Here is a 17,673-nt window from a genome sequence, read left to right on the forward strand (position 1 = left end):
ACAATGTTCACCGTAAAATACGAAATCGACTTTTGCCGGCCGTTCTGTGGCGAGTTGCAAACCAAACGAATTCTCTTTTCCTCTGGTCTTTTTTCTTTTTAAGCGTTTATAAATCCCACCAGCCAATGCCGGTGGGCGATCAGTCTCTCCGACCCGCAGTGCGGTGCAAAGCAGGAGGGTAAAGCGGAAGAACCTGTTGCAGAAGATTATCTGTGGAATATGACTGCCCCAGCATTTGCCTAATCAATGCAAGCAAATCATACAAAACATTGGACTAGGGCTATAAGTTTAACAGTTTGTAATATGTCTACCGAGCGGTATGGTCTAGAGGTTTAGCTAATTGCTTAGCATTCGGGAGGATGCCGATTCGATTCTGGGTTCGTCTTTCTTGGTTCAAGTTCAAAGTAACCACATACTTTGGACCACTTAGGCAATTGCTGGGGCAGTGATATTCCACAGATAATCTTTCATTCCCTCCTGTCTTCATTTCGTCCGTCTCATCTTTCTCACCCGAACCACCTCCCATCCATTCCTACGATTCCTAAAAGGTGCCTGAAGAGCCCTACCTTCCGGCATAGTCCGGAGGGACTGCCCGCCCACCAACATTAGTGGCTGGTGGGAATGAAACAGCCAAAAATTTTTGTTTCGTTTTTGATATGTCTGCATCATGCATCAAGTTCCGTACTTTGAAAAAGGAAAATAATTATTATACCGGGTCGATTTAATGAACTGAGGGAAGATAAGTGAGTGAGAAATAAAAGATTATTAGAATATATCTGCTATACTCGGCGTTGCGGTTATTACATTTAGGGGTAATTTGTTTTACAGTGTGGAAATAAAATTGAAATAATTAAGTTTTAACTATTCGAAAAATAATGCCACTTCGGAGTTTTGCAACTGGTCAACAGGCCATAAAATGTTTACTTTCAATTTCAACAAAGTACTGATAAGATCGAATGATTTTTAACGCTGTAAAGTTGACGAGCTTTATCGTAATTATCATTTACACCATGTACATAAAAAGGTACTTACTTATTTAATATACTATTTACATACTAAGCATTTTACATTAGTATCTAAATGGAACAGGGAATCGCTTCAATTTCTACATCATCATCATAAGGTCGTCAGTCCTGGACACGCACCTTAACACTTTCCTATCCTGAGCTAATCTTCGCATTTCCCTAAAACTAGAACAACCCACATTCTTAACTATTTACGAACAGTAATCTAATTTAGGCCTACCTCTACCCCTCCTAACTCCCGTTTCTGCCTCTAATATGTCTCTGACTAGATCTTCTTACCTGCCTGAGAAAGTTTCCTACTAACCTCTATCTTGCCTACTTCTTATTGATTTCCATAGAGTCCTCTGTTCTGTTATTCTTTGCTAATACCTCTTCTTTTCTAACCTTCTCTACCCACGGTATCCTCATCATTCGCCTGTAACACTACATTTCGAACGCTTCTAACCTTTTCTTTTCCGCAGCGCTCACCGTCTATGTTTCGCAGCCGTACAGCGCCGCGCTCCAAACGTACACCTTTAACATTCTTTTTCGAATTTCTAAATTAACCGTTGGCGAGCAGAGAAGTGACTTCTTTTTATTGAAGGATACTCGATCCTGCGCTAACCTCTGCTTTATATTCCAACTACTCCTTCCGTTCTGACTTATCTAACTTCCTATGTGGGAACACTCGGTATAGCTACAGAGAGTGGCTACACCTAGATACCTAAAATCAGCCACTTCTTCTAATTTTTCGTCTATTATCTTTATATTCGTTCTTCTCCCATTTAAAACATTGTCAAAAGCTTTTTCTAAATCTACAAATCCTGTATATGTACACACTGTTTTCTCTATTGTTACCCGTAAAGCTAGAATGACCTCCCGCGTTCCTCTATTTCTTCTAAATCCAAATTGATCATCCCTTGACAGTTCTTCCGCCCTTTCTCCCATCCTCTTCTGTTTTCTACATACCATTATTTCAAATGCACTGTGAAAACCATTCGAAGATAATCGTTACGTTTTCGTACTTAACGTACAGTCGTATATTAGAGTCCTAATTTGTCCTGCGAGCGACTAGAGGGTAACAGCGATTGAGCCAGCCGATTGATTCGCTTTAAGAATGGATCGCTCCATACGATATGCGATAGTGGAGTACCTACAGGTGCGTATCGCTTCGGTACTTGTGTTGTGTCTAAGTACATTGGAGTAATTACTATAGTGAATTTACTAGTTCTTTTGAAAAATAAAATTTTAATGGCAGGTATAACCATCTCGGGTTGTTCTGCTTCGCGGGCAGCTGCCGTAATTGCGATAATAAAGGACTTGGGAGGCCCGGCTACTCGTCATTGTACTTCAACGCGCTAGCAAAAAATAGAAGAAGACGACTGAAGAGAAGACGAAGCAACCGAGTTCTCAATGCAGCCTCCGCTGGCTGCATTCTGGGCTGCTACTTTATGAAGCGGCTGCCGCATTCATATATCGACACACACACACACACACACACACACAAACATACCTTCGCGTAACAATCACACGCACAAATGCCATCTGCATGCATGTGTACATGCAAAGGATATTGTAAGTAGATGATGGTCTTCAGTCTTCAGTTGTTGCAATTTTTCACTATTAATCAGAGTTATTGCTTGGGCCAGATGTTGACTTCAATAACGAACTCTGTGCGAAACCTTTAACTAAAGAAGCGTATACAGGGTGTCTAGAGGTTCTAATCATTGTTTAGACTTCCACAGGACTCCGGTTCAATTCCGGGTCCGTCTGCCTCGGGCCAAGTTTTTCTACGGTTTCCTTGGATCACTTGGACAGTAATAGTATTCTACAGATAATTATTTCGTTTGTCTCATCTGTCATACCCCAACCACCACCCTTCAAAATGGAGACTAAAGAGAGCATTCCGCCTTACCCTTCGACTACCCACCTACTAGCATTAGTAGCTTCATTTTCAGGCAAAAGAATAGAGGATAGATATCAACAGATATTCATGAATTACAGGAACAAGTTGTTGGAAACAAGAAAAATTTCTGAAATGATCCAGAAAACTCCAGAATGTGTGCAACTGTTACAATCGATCTAGAATGTTCTAGAAGTTTCTAAAAATTTCTGGAATGATCTAGAAAGTTCCAAATTGCGTGCAACTGTTAAAATCGACATGGAATGTTCCAGAAAGTTCTAGAAATATCTGGAATAATTTGGAAAGTTCCAATCAGGAAACCGGAAAATCTATATTATCTACGTTAAAACGTGGATCCTTAAATATTTTATATACCATTAAACATGCGATGTATTTTAACCAGAGCTACGCCGGGTTTCGTTGCTAGTACCTACTTAATATAATTTACGTGAACGTATATTGCTACTATGGTACAGTCCTTTGGTTTTTAACCGTAAGAAAGAAGGATCATGCATAGCACATGCGTCCTGTGAAGAAACAGAACTTCTGAGCGTATAGAACCTTCAGATGCGCAATGTCTCCACAGCGGTTTACCTTTCTAAAGGGTGCGTTTGATCTTGAAATCAAAACACAGCGAATTACCAGAAAATAGTAAGGTAACTTCGAAGCTCAAAGCACATGGAAAAAAAAGAAGTATTCGGAAAATTTCAAAAGAATATTGACAGGGAAGTCCCGTTTCCAGTCTCCAAGAAAGTTGATACAAACCATCCAACTCCAACTTTTATTACTCCGACTTTGATAATAATATAATTTTATCAGTACAATTCTGCCGTTAGTTTTCAGATACTTATCGCACATCAAAAACAAACCGACAAAGACAACTGTATCCTTTACTAATTTAAAATAAATTGTGTTTCCCGATCGCTTAAGGTCAATGTTTCTTTTCAATCGTTTTCAAAATGTACTTAACCATATCGTGTAGTGACTACTTACTAATTAAATTGTCGTATAAATAATTTCCGTATTATTAAAATGGACAAATTTGATAGATACCGTTGTTACAATTATTATTGTTATCCATTTACTTAGTTTCATTTCTTTATTAGAAATTATAATCGTCGAGTGATTCGACAATATTCCATCATCCCCTACCCCAGGCACACAAATTTTCTTTACATACTTACATCTGGAACTCTAGAAACGTAGCACATTATTGTACATATAAAAATGTTATCGTTACATAGAAAATAATCATCATCATTAATAAACCAGACAAAGGAACAGTTGCGCTATCGTTATTTGTGTTTGATATCCTTGAAAGGACTAACAATAAGACACAATACCAAATATGTAAAATAAAAGCCATACTTAAATTAAAAACATATTATTATTATTACTACAGTCCTTATGGTCGCGAAATCAGGTGTAATAAAAATCATTGAATATATTTATGTATACTAAGCGTGTAATAAATGGTTTCGATAAAAGCAGGCATGTATCGCAAGCAATAACATATGGTGCTACTTACGAAACGTATTAAAAGTCCTTGTCGAATCCAGAAACGGATAACAATTCTTACAATTAAAACATGTACACACACACACACACACATACATATTAATTGTTCAACACCTTCTCAATCGTTTAAAATTTTCTTTCTAAAGAAAATTGAAACAAATTACCCACAAACTACTTTCAAATCGACAATTTTTTTTAGATGATTGATTGATCGGATACATTTAATATGTAATTAAGAAAACATTAATAGAGAAGTGTATCATTAGGTTTTTTAATATAACACTGACTGTTGGCTGAAGCAAGGCCATTTTTTAGTCTAAATTTTGTGAATTTTGTTGTCATTTACTTAATAGTCTTAGGTCATTGAAAGATTGCTGTTACGTCATAGACATAATCTGTACGAACCAATCTAAATTAATATATAAAATGCTAAATACAGGGTTTTCTCTATCACCACCAATTCCTATCAACTTCCCGTTGGCGTGGTAAATACCCCTTGGTCTCCTGCTGAAAGTAAGGGAGTTTGATCGCGGTGGGTGGCAGTGGGTGGCGAAAATGCGAAAAATATATATCTGTCCTTTCCTAACTTATGGGATCTTTTGGAAAGTTCTAAAAATTTCTGAAATGATCCAGAAAACTCCAGAATGTGTGCAACAGTTACAATCGATCTAGAATATTCTAGAAGGTTCTAAACATTTCCGGAATGATCTAGAAAGTTCCAAATTGTGTGCAACTGTTAAAATAGACATGGAATGTTCCAGAATGTTTTAGAAATATCTGGAAAGTTCCAAATTGTGTGCAACTGTTAAAATCGACATGGAATGTTCCAGAATGTTCTAGAAATATCTGGAAAGTTCCAAATTGTGTGCAACTGTTAAAATCGACATGGAATGTTCCAGAAAGTTCTAGAAATATCTGGAATGATCTGGAAAGTTCCAATCAGGAAACCGGGTCTAAGTCTCTCAATATCTAAGATAGAAATCTATATTATCTACGTTAAAAAGTGGATCCTTGCGATGTATTTTAACCCACTAATTTAGGTGAACGTATATTGCTACTATGCTACAGTCCTTTGGTTTTTAACCGTACTTTTGGAGAAAGTATATGTATATGGATTTATACAGCGTCTATAGTATATAAATTTAATTAACGATAACCAATGTTTTGCGGTCGTGGTTGAAGCCTGTAAGTTTCTTTGTCATGAGCAAGGAAAGAAAATCGCCAATATTAGTTATACTTATCGTTCATTACTGAAGAATGTAAGTTGGCTGGACGCTCTAGCTGTATTATTCTGGTCTGATGATAAATCAAACGAGTAATCTTAATTACAAGAGCGAATTCTTGTGTGTACATATATATGTATGTATATATACTTCTATGTATAAATACGTAAGTATTACCTATACTAGCGAAACTGTTTACAGTCGATTCAACGGAAGAAAATTATATCAAGAGGCTTCATTAGAATCTCTTATCTGCCGCCAAGAAACATGATAGATAATAAAAGCACTGAGACGTTGTTACTGCCTTTTTAATGATACCTGTTACCACCGATCCGGCAGTTTCCTTTTTTATTTTTCATTTTCGTTTCTTGTCTTTTCGATTGAACGGGGAGAAGTTCCAACTGTCATTATCGTACAGTTTGTTTAACATACCCAATCGTGGATGATTTTATAAAGCGACGTAAATTGCAACGTTCAATACAGTATACGTTAAAAAAAGAGCGCGGGACGATAGGTCATACCGTTGACAAGTGCGTGACTAAAAAAAATAATATTACACGGTTTTTCGTGAAAATTATATGGTCGCGATTAGTATCAAGTGAAAGGTACATGTACCTATTATGCAAAGAAAATTCAAATACATTGAAAAGCTTCATCATGCCGCTGTTGTATGACAAAAAGTACGGGATACTTCGTGTTATACTAATAAAAGTTATCTACTTTGGAAAGACCAACAAGAGCGTTAAATGAGAAAAAAAACGAAGAAAATCGTTTGTTTGTGTTGGTTGACTTTTTGTTTCTTATTTAACCTCGTCAAACGGGTCAATTAAAGGCAAGACGAGTGGTTTTCGTCGCGGTATAATAACGCGTATAAGTTCGTAATAAAGATGCAGTCGGATGGGAATGCCTTTTTCGGATAAGTGAGTCAGATCGCCCCCGTAGGCAGGTCTGCACTCTCGCCCCCTTATATGGCGTACCAGACCTGGGTCATTGGTGACGTAACAACTTCACGCACGCTACGTGATCCTTGTCTCTCTTTTTCCATTTTTTTTTCTTTCATACAACAACCTTAATTGTTTCAACCTCGCGAACTACTCCATTTTTTAAACATTTCATTGCCCAAAAATGTTTTCAGGGTATTATCGATCCTTTATTATTTTAGGGTTTAATTACTTTACAAGTCAATGTTCAAATTTGGTTTTCAAGGGACTAAAGTTAACAATGTCGTAGGACAAGATAACTATTTACTGTCTTGTATGCAACTTTCGTTGTATCTGCTCCGGCACGACTTTCTCTCTACATACCAACCTGTTGGAAGGAATAAGGTCGTTCAGAAAACCGCAACGTTGAACATGCAGTTACGTGAATGAGTGAAATGTCTTATAGACCATATAAGATTGGCGGTGAGAGTTTTATCTTATCGGTATAGACAGTGGAGTTTCCGCGTGTGCCATGGAAACACGTAATCGATGACAGTATACGGAGAGAATAAGGACAGAATGGAATTAATTCGTTAAAAATACTGTCGTAGATTTTCTGGAAGAGCACTGAGACCAGTCATCAACATCGCAAGGCCTCCAGCCCAAAAAATTTTAAGCTAACCTTCGGATTTCTCGAAAACTAGAGAAACTTATATCTATATAATTATATTTCTTCTACCATTCTATTTCGCCTATCTTTTATTGACATTCATAGTGCCCTGTGGTCTCCGACTCTTACTAAAACCTTCTCATTTCTAACCTTTTCTGTCCTCATTCTCGTGTTCCAAATATTTACTTTTAATAATCTTTTTCGAATTTCTTAGGAATTTTGCAAGGATAAATGTACTTATTGTTACATTCAAAATTTTACTTAAGAACCTCTGTTATTTTTGCGTGGTGGCATACAAAGTTTGATCAAACCCGATAATAAAATTTACAAATCAAAAACATCATATACCTAATTAATATTGTAAAAGGACTCACCGATTTGAGACCATTGGTTTCTTTTTTCTCTTTCCGATATTCCAAATTTTCTTTGCTTCCGCTGTATTCTTTATATCTGGCACGTAAATTTTCAACTGGAACCATTTCTTTGTTCTTCTCCTTCTTTTTTTTGCTATCCCTCAGGAACAATTGTTTTACCTATAAATATTAAAAAGAAGAAGAGTTAGAAAGGGACTAATTTTAAGATTAATTTGTGGACCCTGGCAGGACCAAACAAGTTTTCTTTTTGTAAAAAGCAATAATAACTAGTTCAATACAGTTCCATTCAGCAGCCTATACAAAATTTGAAATAATATAGATTTTTTTCGACATTTTTATAATCAAGTACAGAGGTCTCATGAGTACTTTGTGGATCTATGTAGATATGCATTTTAGGGGAAACACTGCATTGTAAGTAAAAAATATTTTGGTTCTGCTGAGGGTCATTTACTAAAGCTACTTATTGAGTATGAACAATACCTTTTCAAAACTGCTCTTTTTCTCGGGTTTGGGCGGTTTCGAGTCGATTTTCTTTAAGGTACTTCTGCCCATTTCCAAGTCCTTATCGATCCTCGGATCGTAATGTGAACCATCGTCAATGCTCCGTTCTCTCGGCACGTATTCGTGTTTTATCTCTTTCGTTTTATATTCTCGTTCGTTGGATCGTCTTTCCGGCCTAACGGGACATTCCCGGCTCTTACTGCTGCTCTCCCTGAGCCCCCTGTCGGAGTCGTATTCCCTCTTTGGCTTTCTAGTATTGAAACTGTCGTCGGTATGCTGTCTTTCGCTTGCTATTAACAGAGAACTGGCGAAACCCTCGTCTTCGCTGTCATATTCCCTTTGGGGACTCGATCGTGGCCTAAAATTTTCCGCGGAATCCCTTTTAAAATCGTTTTCGATACCTGAATCGCCGAATTTGTCTTTTCTCTCACTGTCGTTTCTTTCTAAATACCTTTCCGAGCGGTATTTAGTAGGCGAGCGACGATCCTTCTCGTATTTTTCGCGACGAAGAGAGTCGTGATACGATTCGTTGTATCTATCCCGAAACGGATCTTCGTAAGACCTGTGGGTTATTTCCGGGTTAGATTTGAAATGTTCCCGACTACGTAGAAGCCGACCGTCCCCTTTAGAAGCGTATTTGTTCGAGTGGTGGTGTTTGTAAGTTTGACTAGTTTCAAAACGTCTTCCAGAATTTTCGGGTGAAGACCGATAGTCGCTGATGTGGGAATCAAAGCTGGTGGGTTCATTATCGAAACTGTTATTGTAGTTGGAGGATTTGTAACGTTTTTCGTATTCGGCACTGTCGGGACTGTTTTCCCCGAAATTCTCCCGTATCCTGTAGTCGTTTCGTAGCGTTTGGCCGTCCTTGTCGTATCTGGATTCAGTCACATATTTTTCGGTAAAACCTACAGGACTTGTAGAACCGTGTCGGTAATGCTTTGAAGTTTTTTCTGTGATAAAGGTGCTATTTATGGCAACGGGTTTCAGGACGTGTTCGGGAGATGTGCGATAGGGTTTTTCGTGCAGTCGCCGATTTATTCGGGATTCGAGGAGATCTCTTCTGGTACTTAGATCGTTGAAGTTTGGTTTGATGAAATCCAAATTTTCCGGTTCTCGGAAACTTTCTCGCCTTTTCGAATCCATTCCGTCTGCTTGCCCTCTGGCCGAAGAATCTTTGTAGTCCATTTTTCTGAATTCTTCCAAATTTCCAAAGCCGTTGTATTCGATTTTTTTGAATTTTGGAGTTATAGGATATTCTTCCTCGAATTTGTCACTCTCGGTGTAAGTCCTGGTGTTGTAACTGTGTTCATATTTTCTTCCGAAGACGTTCTCTTCGCATCCAAGTCCTTCATCTGAATCAGAGTGAGGCATGTGCTTCTTCCCATTGGAATAAGCCGTATGAATGGTTTGTTTTCCATTCGAGTTTAGTCCTTTATCGCAAACAACTTGCGCGTATATTACAGGACTACTGCATTTGTTCTGCGGACTTCTGGAACCGTTGTTGCTATGACTAGTATAGTTTTTATCAGGACTGACACCTCTGATGTACGAAAAGGGCTGGTTGTTATTGTGCTGGACGGTAACCGTTGGTGTTATCAAGATGTTCGTTTTTGGAGGGGGTGGTGAGTATTTGTCGTTGCTCAATCGCTTGACCATCGTATCTACAGTGAGACCTCGTGTAAGAGGAAGCTTCTCCGGCGGTTGCTGGCTGCTGTGGATCATCTCGGTATTTCGATGGTTTTGCTGCTCCAAAGTCGCGATGGTGTCCTTTATTTTAGGGGAGGTATGCTCTATATCGGCAATCCGATAGAGGTCTATTTGGGCGGTATCGTCATCATGAGGGTGTTCATTTTGCACCCTTGTCGCGAACGATCTGGGTTTTTGGACGCTTAGATTGTCTGAAGCTGGAGATCGTTGTAATTTCGATTGTTTTTTAGCTTGCGACGTCTTTTTACGACCGAACAAATTAAAATTTTTGATGGATCTCTTTTTAAATTTCGGCAGTTTTCTTTTCTTTCTCGAAATATTTTTGGCCTTGTCCACGTCTATTATTATCACTTCGGGCTTCGAACTTATCTTAACGTCATCGTCTACAGCTGGATCGACTTTACGTACGGGTTCTTCTTTATTAAAATTCCTATCGAGTTCGTTAATGTAATCTTTCAGAATTCTCGTTGCATTCTCCGGACTTTTTCTTTTCCGGTCTTCTTTATTATCGATAGGGATATTCTCTTTGTTTTCGAAGTAATCCTCCTTCGGTGAGTTTTCTATTATAGGTGACAATTGTTTTTTATTACAATGGTGCACATAATGTTCGTCGTCTGTGTCGCTGACAGACTGTCTGTTAGCCTTAAGAGATTTCGATTTTAAATTCGTAGCGTCGCTAACGCTGCGTCTCAAATTAGACTTTCTGGGATGATCCTGGTGATCCTTTTTGAATAAATTTATGATCGAAACTTTCTCGGTTGTCTTTTCGGGAGTTTGTCTATAAGCGAATGTTCTAGGGGGCTTTTTGGGAGGGTGGTCGTTATTTATATCGAATTCGTCGTTGTATTTTCGTTTTGTTTCATAGACATCGACGTCTGAAGGGAATTTATATTTCTTTGGGAGCGTGTGGGATTTGTATCGAAGATGTGAAGGTGGCCCTGGGAATAAATACGAATGATTAGGAAAATATGGTCGATAATCCGAATAAAAATAAAATAGGTATTGCAGCGATTTATAATTTACGTGATAAAGGTTATGTTTTAGAATTATCAGGCGAAACACCTAATAAATAAATGTTAGGCTAACAATTACCGGCTTAGCTAGGGATTTTGCACCGACTTCTTGTGAAGTACAAAGTTAATTATTGTGTTTTTCGTGGCCGACGGCGCCGTTGTGACTAATTGCGCCAATAAATCAACTGGTACATGTAAGAATATCTTAATTAACTAGTACAGAAGAAACGATTTTTTACTCGTTAGTTTTCAACTAAAGTCGAGAGAGTCGACGTTTGTCTACAGGTCAATTTGTAAACTGTTTTCGTGAACGGTGTTCGCAGTGCTCACCGTGTGAAACACAATCGACCGAATGGCTGGTAAAATGACGATTAAACCAGACAATTTTTTATTTTAAATGCTCCTCGATTTCGACAATAAATAACGATTACCCAGACTGAGATTTATTCGCTTTTAATCAAATGACTGCTGCGCAATTAATATTAATTCTAGACACTACTTATTCGTGGAGTTAATTTTATTTTTAGAACTTTAAAGTTAAGATTAAGACTGCAAAATATCAAAACTACAAGCTAATAACTTTGAATATTGCGTGTCCGTTTGTATTATACTTATTAATTAAGTATTTGAATTAAGTGAAAACAGAAGCTGTTTAATTTTTACTACGATACTGAGAAATTTGTTTGGTTTTGTCATTTCCAATTAGGACAGTCCAGTGATATCTTTTCGTTTGTTCCTATATCTTACATTATTAATTTTATACATACATATGTGTATTCGAAGGCATGAAGGTATAGATATACGTATGTGTACAATACCAATTTTGTAAGTTAGTCAACGTAATGGCTTACATAACTTACTACTGGTTATTAATAAGGACATGCAGGAAATTCTTTTGCTGCTAAGAAAATTATCTGCTACAAATTATCGGTTCTCAGAAGCTTTTCCTGATACCCACGAAATTATTTCGAAACATAAAGAAACATACTTGCTTCAAAAACTAAATTAATTATGATAGTAGGTACTTAGCAATTTATAAAACATACCATTAAATTCCATTACGGAACTAAACTGTCTGTAAGATAATAATTAGTTTGTTGTTTTATGTAAAATAATTACTTACAGTTATCAAACTAATTTGTGCAATGTAACAGCTCTTAATTAGTTGCTATTTTTTTTTCTGAAGATTGTATCGTATGGTAATTTATTATCGCTTTAAGAACTAACAAGAGTGAAGTTATTGTAATATGATATGTATTATGTATTAATATAATTGTTAGTTAAAACATACGTCAGGTAATCAAAATATCTGAACTAGATAAACGCAATCTAAGGTCTTCAAGTGAAAAAATAATGGAGTTTTAATGAAGCCATTTTAAATTTGAATTTGTGGCATTCTCAGAAGTGTTTGCTTTGGAAAATCAAATCACCTAAAGCACTCTTATTTATAGGAATAATTTATTAAAAGTAGAAGCAAACTATATTGGCATCCTGAATCACACTGACGTCGCTGAAAGCATCATGTAATCAGTGACTGAAACCAAGTACCTAACAAATAAATAAACCGAAATGCAGTGTGTAAACGTCCAGCAATCTTTAGGAGAAATATTGTGTAAGAACGAAAAGGGAAAGTATACAATACAAACTGTACAACTAAATAACTTTTAATGTAAATACAAGCATCTTTTATATATGACCACCTGTTCAAAAGACACGCTGTATCCATACATTCACACATAAAAACACGTCATTCAGATCTCAATTTGGAGAATCCTCTCTATTGCATGATTTGTTACGTAAAAGACCAATAAACTTTCTTCGTCTGAAAGGATGATAATTACTGAAGTAATCGTGAAACCAAAAAAAAAAGATACGAAGACAGTTTAGAAAGCTGTAAAAATATGCGCGATAATTTCTTATTAATAATGTACAAGATATTAAACAAGATAAAACGTAGATTAATTTATTATAAAATTAGGTATACTGGGTAATGAGTAATTTGGGTGACCCCGAAATAGCAAAATATTATCCACTTTTGTAAGAGTTAGAGAAATACCTACGTAATATGGTACAAATTTAAACACGAATCTAGGTGTTCCTGGAACCATATTTACCCAATTTAAAATTTTTATTAGTTAAAGCATACTTTAGACAGTATCTTTTACGAAATTTGCATTATCTAGCTTTTAAACTAACGCCTACAGCGCCTTAAATATCAAATAACTACGGGAGACATCAACAGTGCGTCAAGCGACGAACCTGAAATTGATTTCAGCAGTTTCAAGGGCTAATGGCTGCACCGATTTGGACGAAACTTTTCATAAACTTAAAAGAGGTTATTAGAAGTAATTTGGGTTACTTTTTTATTGGTTATAACTATTGTATTTGTTATAAACAATTAGAAATAACTTCACGCGGACAGAGTCGCAGGTAAAAGGTAATTATTAATGAACATAAACTTACGTGATACAACAGAAACGTTGATATTTTAAAAATTGTCGAGTAATTGTTTAAAATTAAGCTATTTTACAACTGCTTTTTCAATGAATATTTACTTGTATTGACAAATTAAAAACGACTGCTATGGCACAAAAGGAAACAGGAAATTGTCTATTAATTGAAGGCCATCTCTTTGACTTGATTGAAACAAACAACGATCAATTAGCGACAGTTGTTTCGCAAAATCTTATAACAATAGGTATACAAGGATGCCAGGCTGCTTCATATTGTTAAATCTACATCTACAATAATTAATCGTTATTGTATGCAATGAGGATATTTTTCTTGCGTGAAATACGACTGTCAATCTTATTATTGATCTTTCTTTTCACTTTATTATACAATACATTACTGCAAGTTAGTTCTGACGAATTAATGAATAGTTTGGTAAATCATATTTTGTTTTCACTCAGCTTCAAATACACCATCCCTGAGCTTCATTGTAAAAGTTGACTTTATATTCACTACTCGTAATTATTTTATAAGTTGTGACTACACACGAACATAATGAAGGACAAACCAATCGTATACTTTTACATGCGGAACAAATGGACAGTAAATTCCGTTTTTTTTTGTTCATGTGCCAGGATTTGATTCATATTATTGTGGGTGTAATGTCTGATCTCATTTTGCTTTGCTTACTCTCTATAACAAATGACGTAGCGAGGTTTTTATAGTAGGCATAGAAAAAATTACTGATAAATATTGAAAAGAAAACTATTGTTTCAACAATTATACTAATTACAATTTGCCATGCAACGGTTTCTACATTTAGCAGTAAAGAAATTTACTTGAATACTGAATAAGTGCCTTTGTTATTTGTTTATTTATTAAACGGAAAACAAAAACGAAAGCTGCAGATGTGACTCCATTATTACTATTTTTTATTTGTTGCAATCTTGTGCCGTAACAAAATTAATTGAGGACGTTTCTGCCGACTGGTTAAATAAAGTTATGAATTCTTAAGCAAACTGATCGTTATGGATGTTGTTCTAAAACATCTGGTCACAGTGTAATGTTACGTAAAATCGTTAAAATTTATTTGCCGTATAAAATTGGTTGGAAATTTAAATTAATTATAATAAATTGGAAGTACGAAAAGGTTAATTTTCTAATAAGCAGTTTAAGTTACGCGATAAAAATTAATTTGACAGGCGCGTTATTATGCAACAAAACACAACAAAGTTTTGCTTTTAAAGTTTAAAGTTTACAACTACTGAATCTACGCTGTTCAATGTATTCAATAAATAAATTAATAATTTATTTGGCTTACCGTCTTTGGATGAAACACAGTCAACACTGTCGATTTGTTCAAGCACCAGTGCAGCCTCTTCAGCAAGTTCTTGTTTTGTTTTCGAGAGTTTTTCTTTTTTCACAAGTGGCACATGATACTGTTGACTCCCTCCGTCACCACGGTGTCCACGATTATTATGAGACGTTTTACCCGGCACTGGAAAAAAAGAAATAAGTTTTAGCACCTATACGTTTAGAGAACACATTTTATAAAAAAAAACATAATTTTACAAAATAGTTAGGTACAAATGACAACTTCGTAAATCTTTATCGTATGATACACAGTGTAGGTAGGTATATTAGTAGACAATTTTCATTATAATAATAATCAAAGCTGAAGTAATGAAGTAGAAAAAGCGAGCTTGCGTGTGTGGCAAGACCATTACTTATAAACTTTGCATTATCATTAACTTTTGTTGAGAATGAAGATGTTGACGTCTGGTGTGGTACGATCAGCCACAGCCTCCTGACGCTAGCAATCATTTATTACAATTTTCAATAACGTTTTTTATTAGTTGCTATTTACAATCACAATGTTAAAGAACAGTTACTTAATCAATCCTGAAAGATTTTATACTTTAATTAATCGGCAGATGTATTGATTTTAAAATGCTTGATAAATGCTCTGTGTATTTCTACATAATTAGAATAAATGAAAAACAGTATGCTAATTATGTAACATGAGGAGCTAATAAGGATCGAAGGCTTGCTAATAATAACTGAACATATGAAATAATTTTGAAACAAGGATTTTGTTTTCGAGTAGATAAGACAAGGTGAAACTGAGATAATGTTTAAATAAAGTCAGACACTTATAGATCCAAAGATGATAATATCCGCGACTGATGGCTAAGCTGTGACAGAATTATATGATCGAGAAGAATTAAATTAATTATTAACTATACATTTTACGCGATTTCACTTAAGAAGCACTGAAACTCATTCAATTCAAATTACCTAATAATTATCTGATCAATTTCAACGATTCTAACTATTCTTTTATCATTTTCTAACTTTTCACCCTTGCAAGAGAATAATTAAAATCGGTTCATAATTGGCAAAGGATTAGAATTAATATTATGATTGGTAAATTCGCATAAACACTGCTATAATGCGAGAAAAGCATAGGTATACATATATTTTTGTCAGATAATTAAATGCGACCTTGCTAACAAAACAAAATGAGACACTAATACATATCATTCTCGAACTAAGTAAACAGGTGAATTGATACTAAAAAGGATTGCCAAGTGAACTCGTCAAGAGTCGTATATTCATGATGTATGTGTATATTGTTAGACGGCCATCCGTTCGCTCGTGTACACAAAAGTGAAAACTAACATAGCAAATAATTACGCGAAAGTTTGCACAGTTCCAAAGATAGATCCTCAAAATGTTTACCATTGAATTCGAACAAAAGACGCGGCCTTGAAAATTCTAACAACAACAATCTGCTTGTCCAACCACATCTCACAAAAAAACCATACAATCTAAGTATAATACAATACAGGTAGTGCAATTAAAATATAATTTTGATACCTTCACTCGTTTTATTACGGAAATTGACGCTAAATCTTTGCAAAAGATGTCTGATGGCGCCTAATTAATATAACTTTTATTTTTATTATTTACCGTATGAAAAAAATTGTTAAAATAGTCTTTCGTAGTGTTGGTTTTGGATGTTGTAAGGACTTACAGGAATTTATTTTTAATTCTTTTGCTTTGACGCACAGGTAATTGAAAAGCAAGCAAGTGATGATGACCAGTTTTGTGTTTTAAAATATTCTGATATGGGACTGTTTTAAGCTTAAAAAGCTGCAAGTAACCTATTTGTTTATAATAAAATTGAAGTTAAGTAGATAATGGATGTGCATAAACTTGTGACCTTTGAAAATTATACAAAGGTCAAGCGTCAAGGTGCAGGCAGGTGTTTTATTTCATTTAAGGTCATCATTGACAAACTCCATGTAAAGTAATACTGATTTAAAGTTTCACAGAATTATCGTTACGAGCAGTAAGAAAGTTGAACGTCGTAGAGAGGCAAGTAGATGCAGATGTCCTTATGATAATAACGATTAAATCTGCAGGTATTAAGTGTGAATAATTTAAATGAATATGCTTTCATTTTGCACGCATAATAATCATAAACAAGGTGAAAACTTACTTCTATTATATTGTTTGAATTGAAAAATATTGCGCCGTCACGTTCGCCACGAATAAATAAAAGAGATTTATAATAATAAGTAACCGTATGCATTTTCGTTTTTCACGATAATTGTTCAATCGAGAGACGCACACGTTCCGTCTTGTGTATCATTAAATATGCAACGGTAATGTAATAAACGAACGGCGACATGCAACTCAGACACATGAGTCGTCATTGAAGTGTAATCGTCGCCTTAACCGAGGATACGAAACTGGTAGTTGATATTAATATGGTCAGTTTGAGAAAATAGAAGAACGAAAAGGAACGATAGAACAAAATAAAAAAAAAAATTGCGCGGCCGTGGGTGTCAAAAGATGTCGATTATGCGCAACAACAATCTGGCATTTTAGTTTATGCTTAATGGATTTCAGATAAGGTGGGCGCCTCCATTCTACATTTCTTGTTAGCAATTGATAGTCTGTGGGACCAGATGAAGGAAAAATTTACATATACGTATACATATATGAAGATATCCAGTCTAATACATCCATAATAACATAACATACAAACATATACCCACTTGCATATTTTCTTTATAAAAAAAATAGTTTCTATTTATTGATTGTTTCGATTAAACGAAACTTATTTCTTTAAATTAATCGAAATAATCGATTGTTAAATTTAACAATTGCCCAGGTTTTCAAGGCTGACGTCTGAAAAAAATTGGATTTCTGGATTCTAACCGTGTTGAGGCCCTTCAAATACAAAATAGTCCTCTGTTAAAGCCATAGGGATTCCGTTATCCTTATGTGCTTAGGATCTGCAATAGGATAAAGACGGTCCTGACCGTGTTTTATTAATAACATCTCCATGACGAATTATGGCGGCGTCAAATGTATTCG

General features: G+C 35.6%; 1 protein-coding gene across 1 annotated transcript in view; it reads right to left on the minus strand.

The window, feature by feature from the left end:
• The window catches only part of LOC108740889, a 61,226-nt gene that overhangs the window by 12,661 nt on the left and 30,892 nt on the right, over positions 1-17,673 (minus strand). Inside the window, exons 3-5 of the mRNA XM_018475399.2 lie at positions 14,606-14,782; positions 8,093-10,758; positions 7,613-7,771 (exon numbers count right to left, since the gene is read on the minus strand). Coding sequence (XP_018330901.1) covers positions 7,613-7,771; positions 8,093-10,758; positions 14,606-14,782 — 3,002 coding nt within the window. The remainder of the gene's footprint in view (positions 1-7,612; positions 7,772-8,092; positions 10,759-14,605; positions 14,783-17,673) is intronic.

The sequence above is a fragment of the Agrilus planipennis genome, unplaced genomic scaffold (assembly GCF_000699045.2).
Source record: "Agrilus planipennis isolate EAB-ADULT unplaced genomic scaffold, Apla_2.0 scaffold40, whole genome shotgun sequence".
In the NCBI taxonomy this organism is placed as follows: Eukaryota; Metazoa; Arthropoda; class Insecta; order Coleoptera; family Buprestidae; genus Agrilus; species Agrilus planipennis.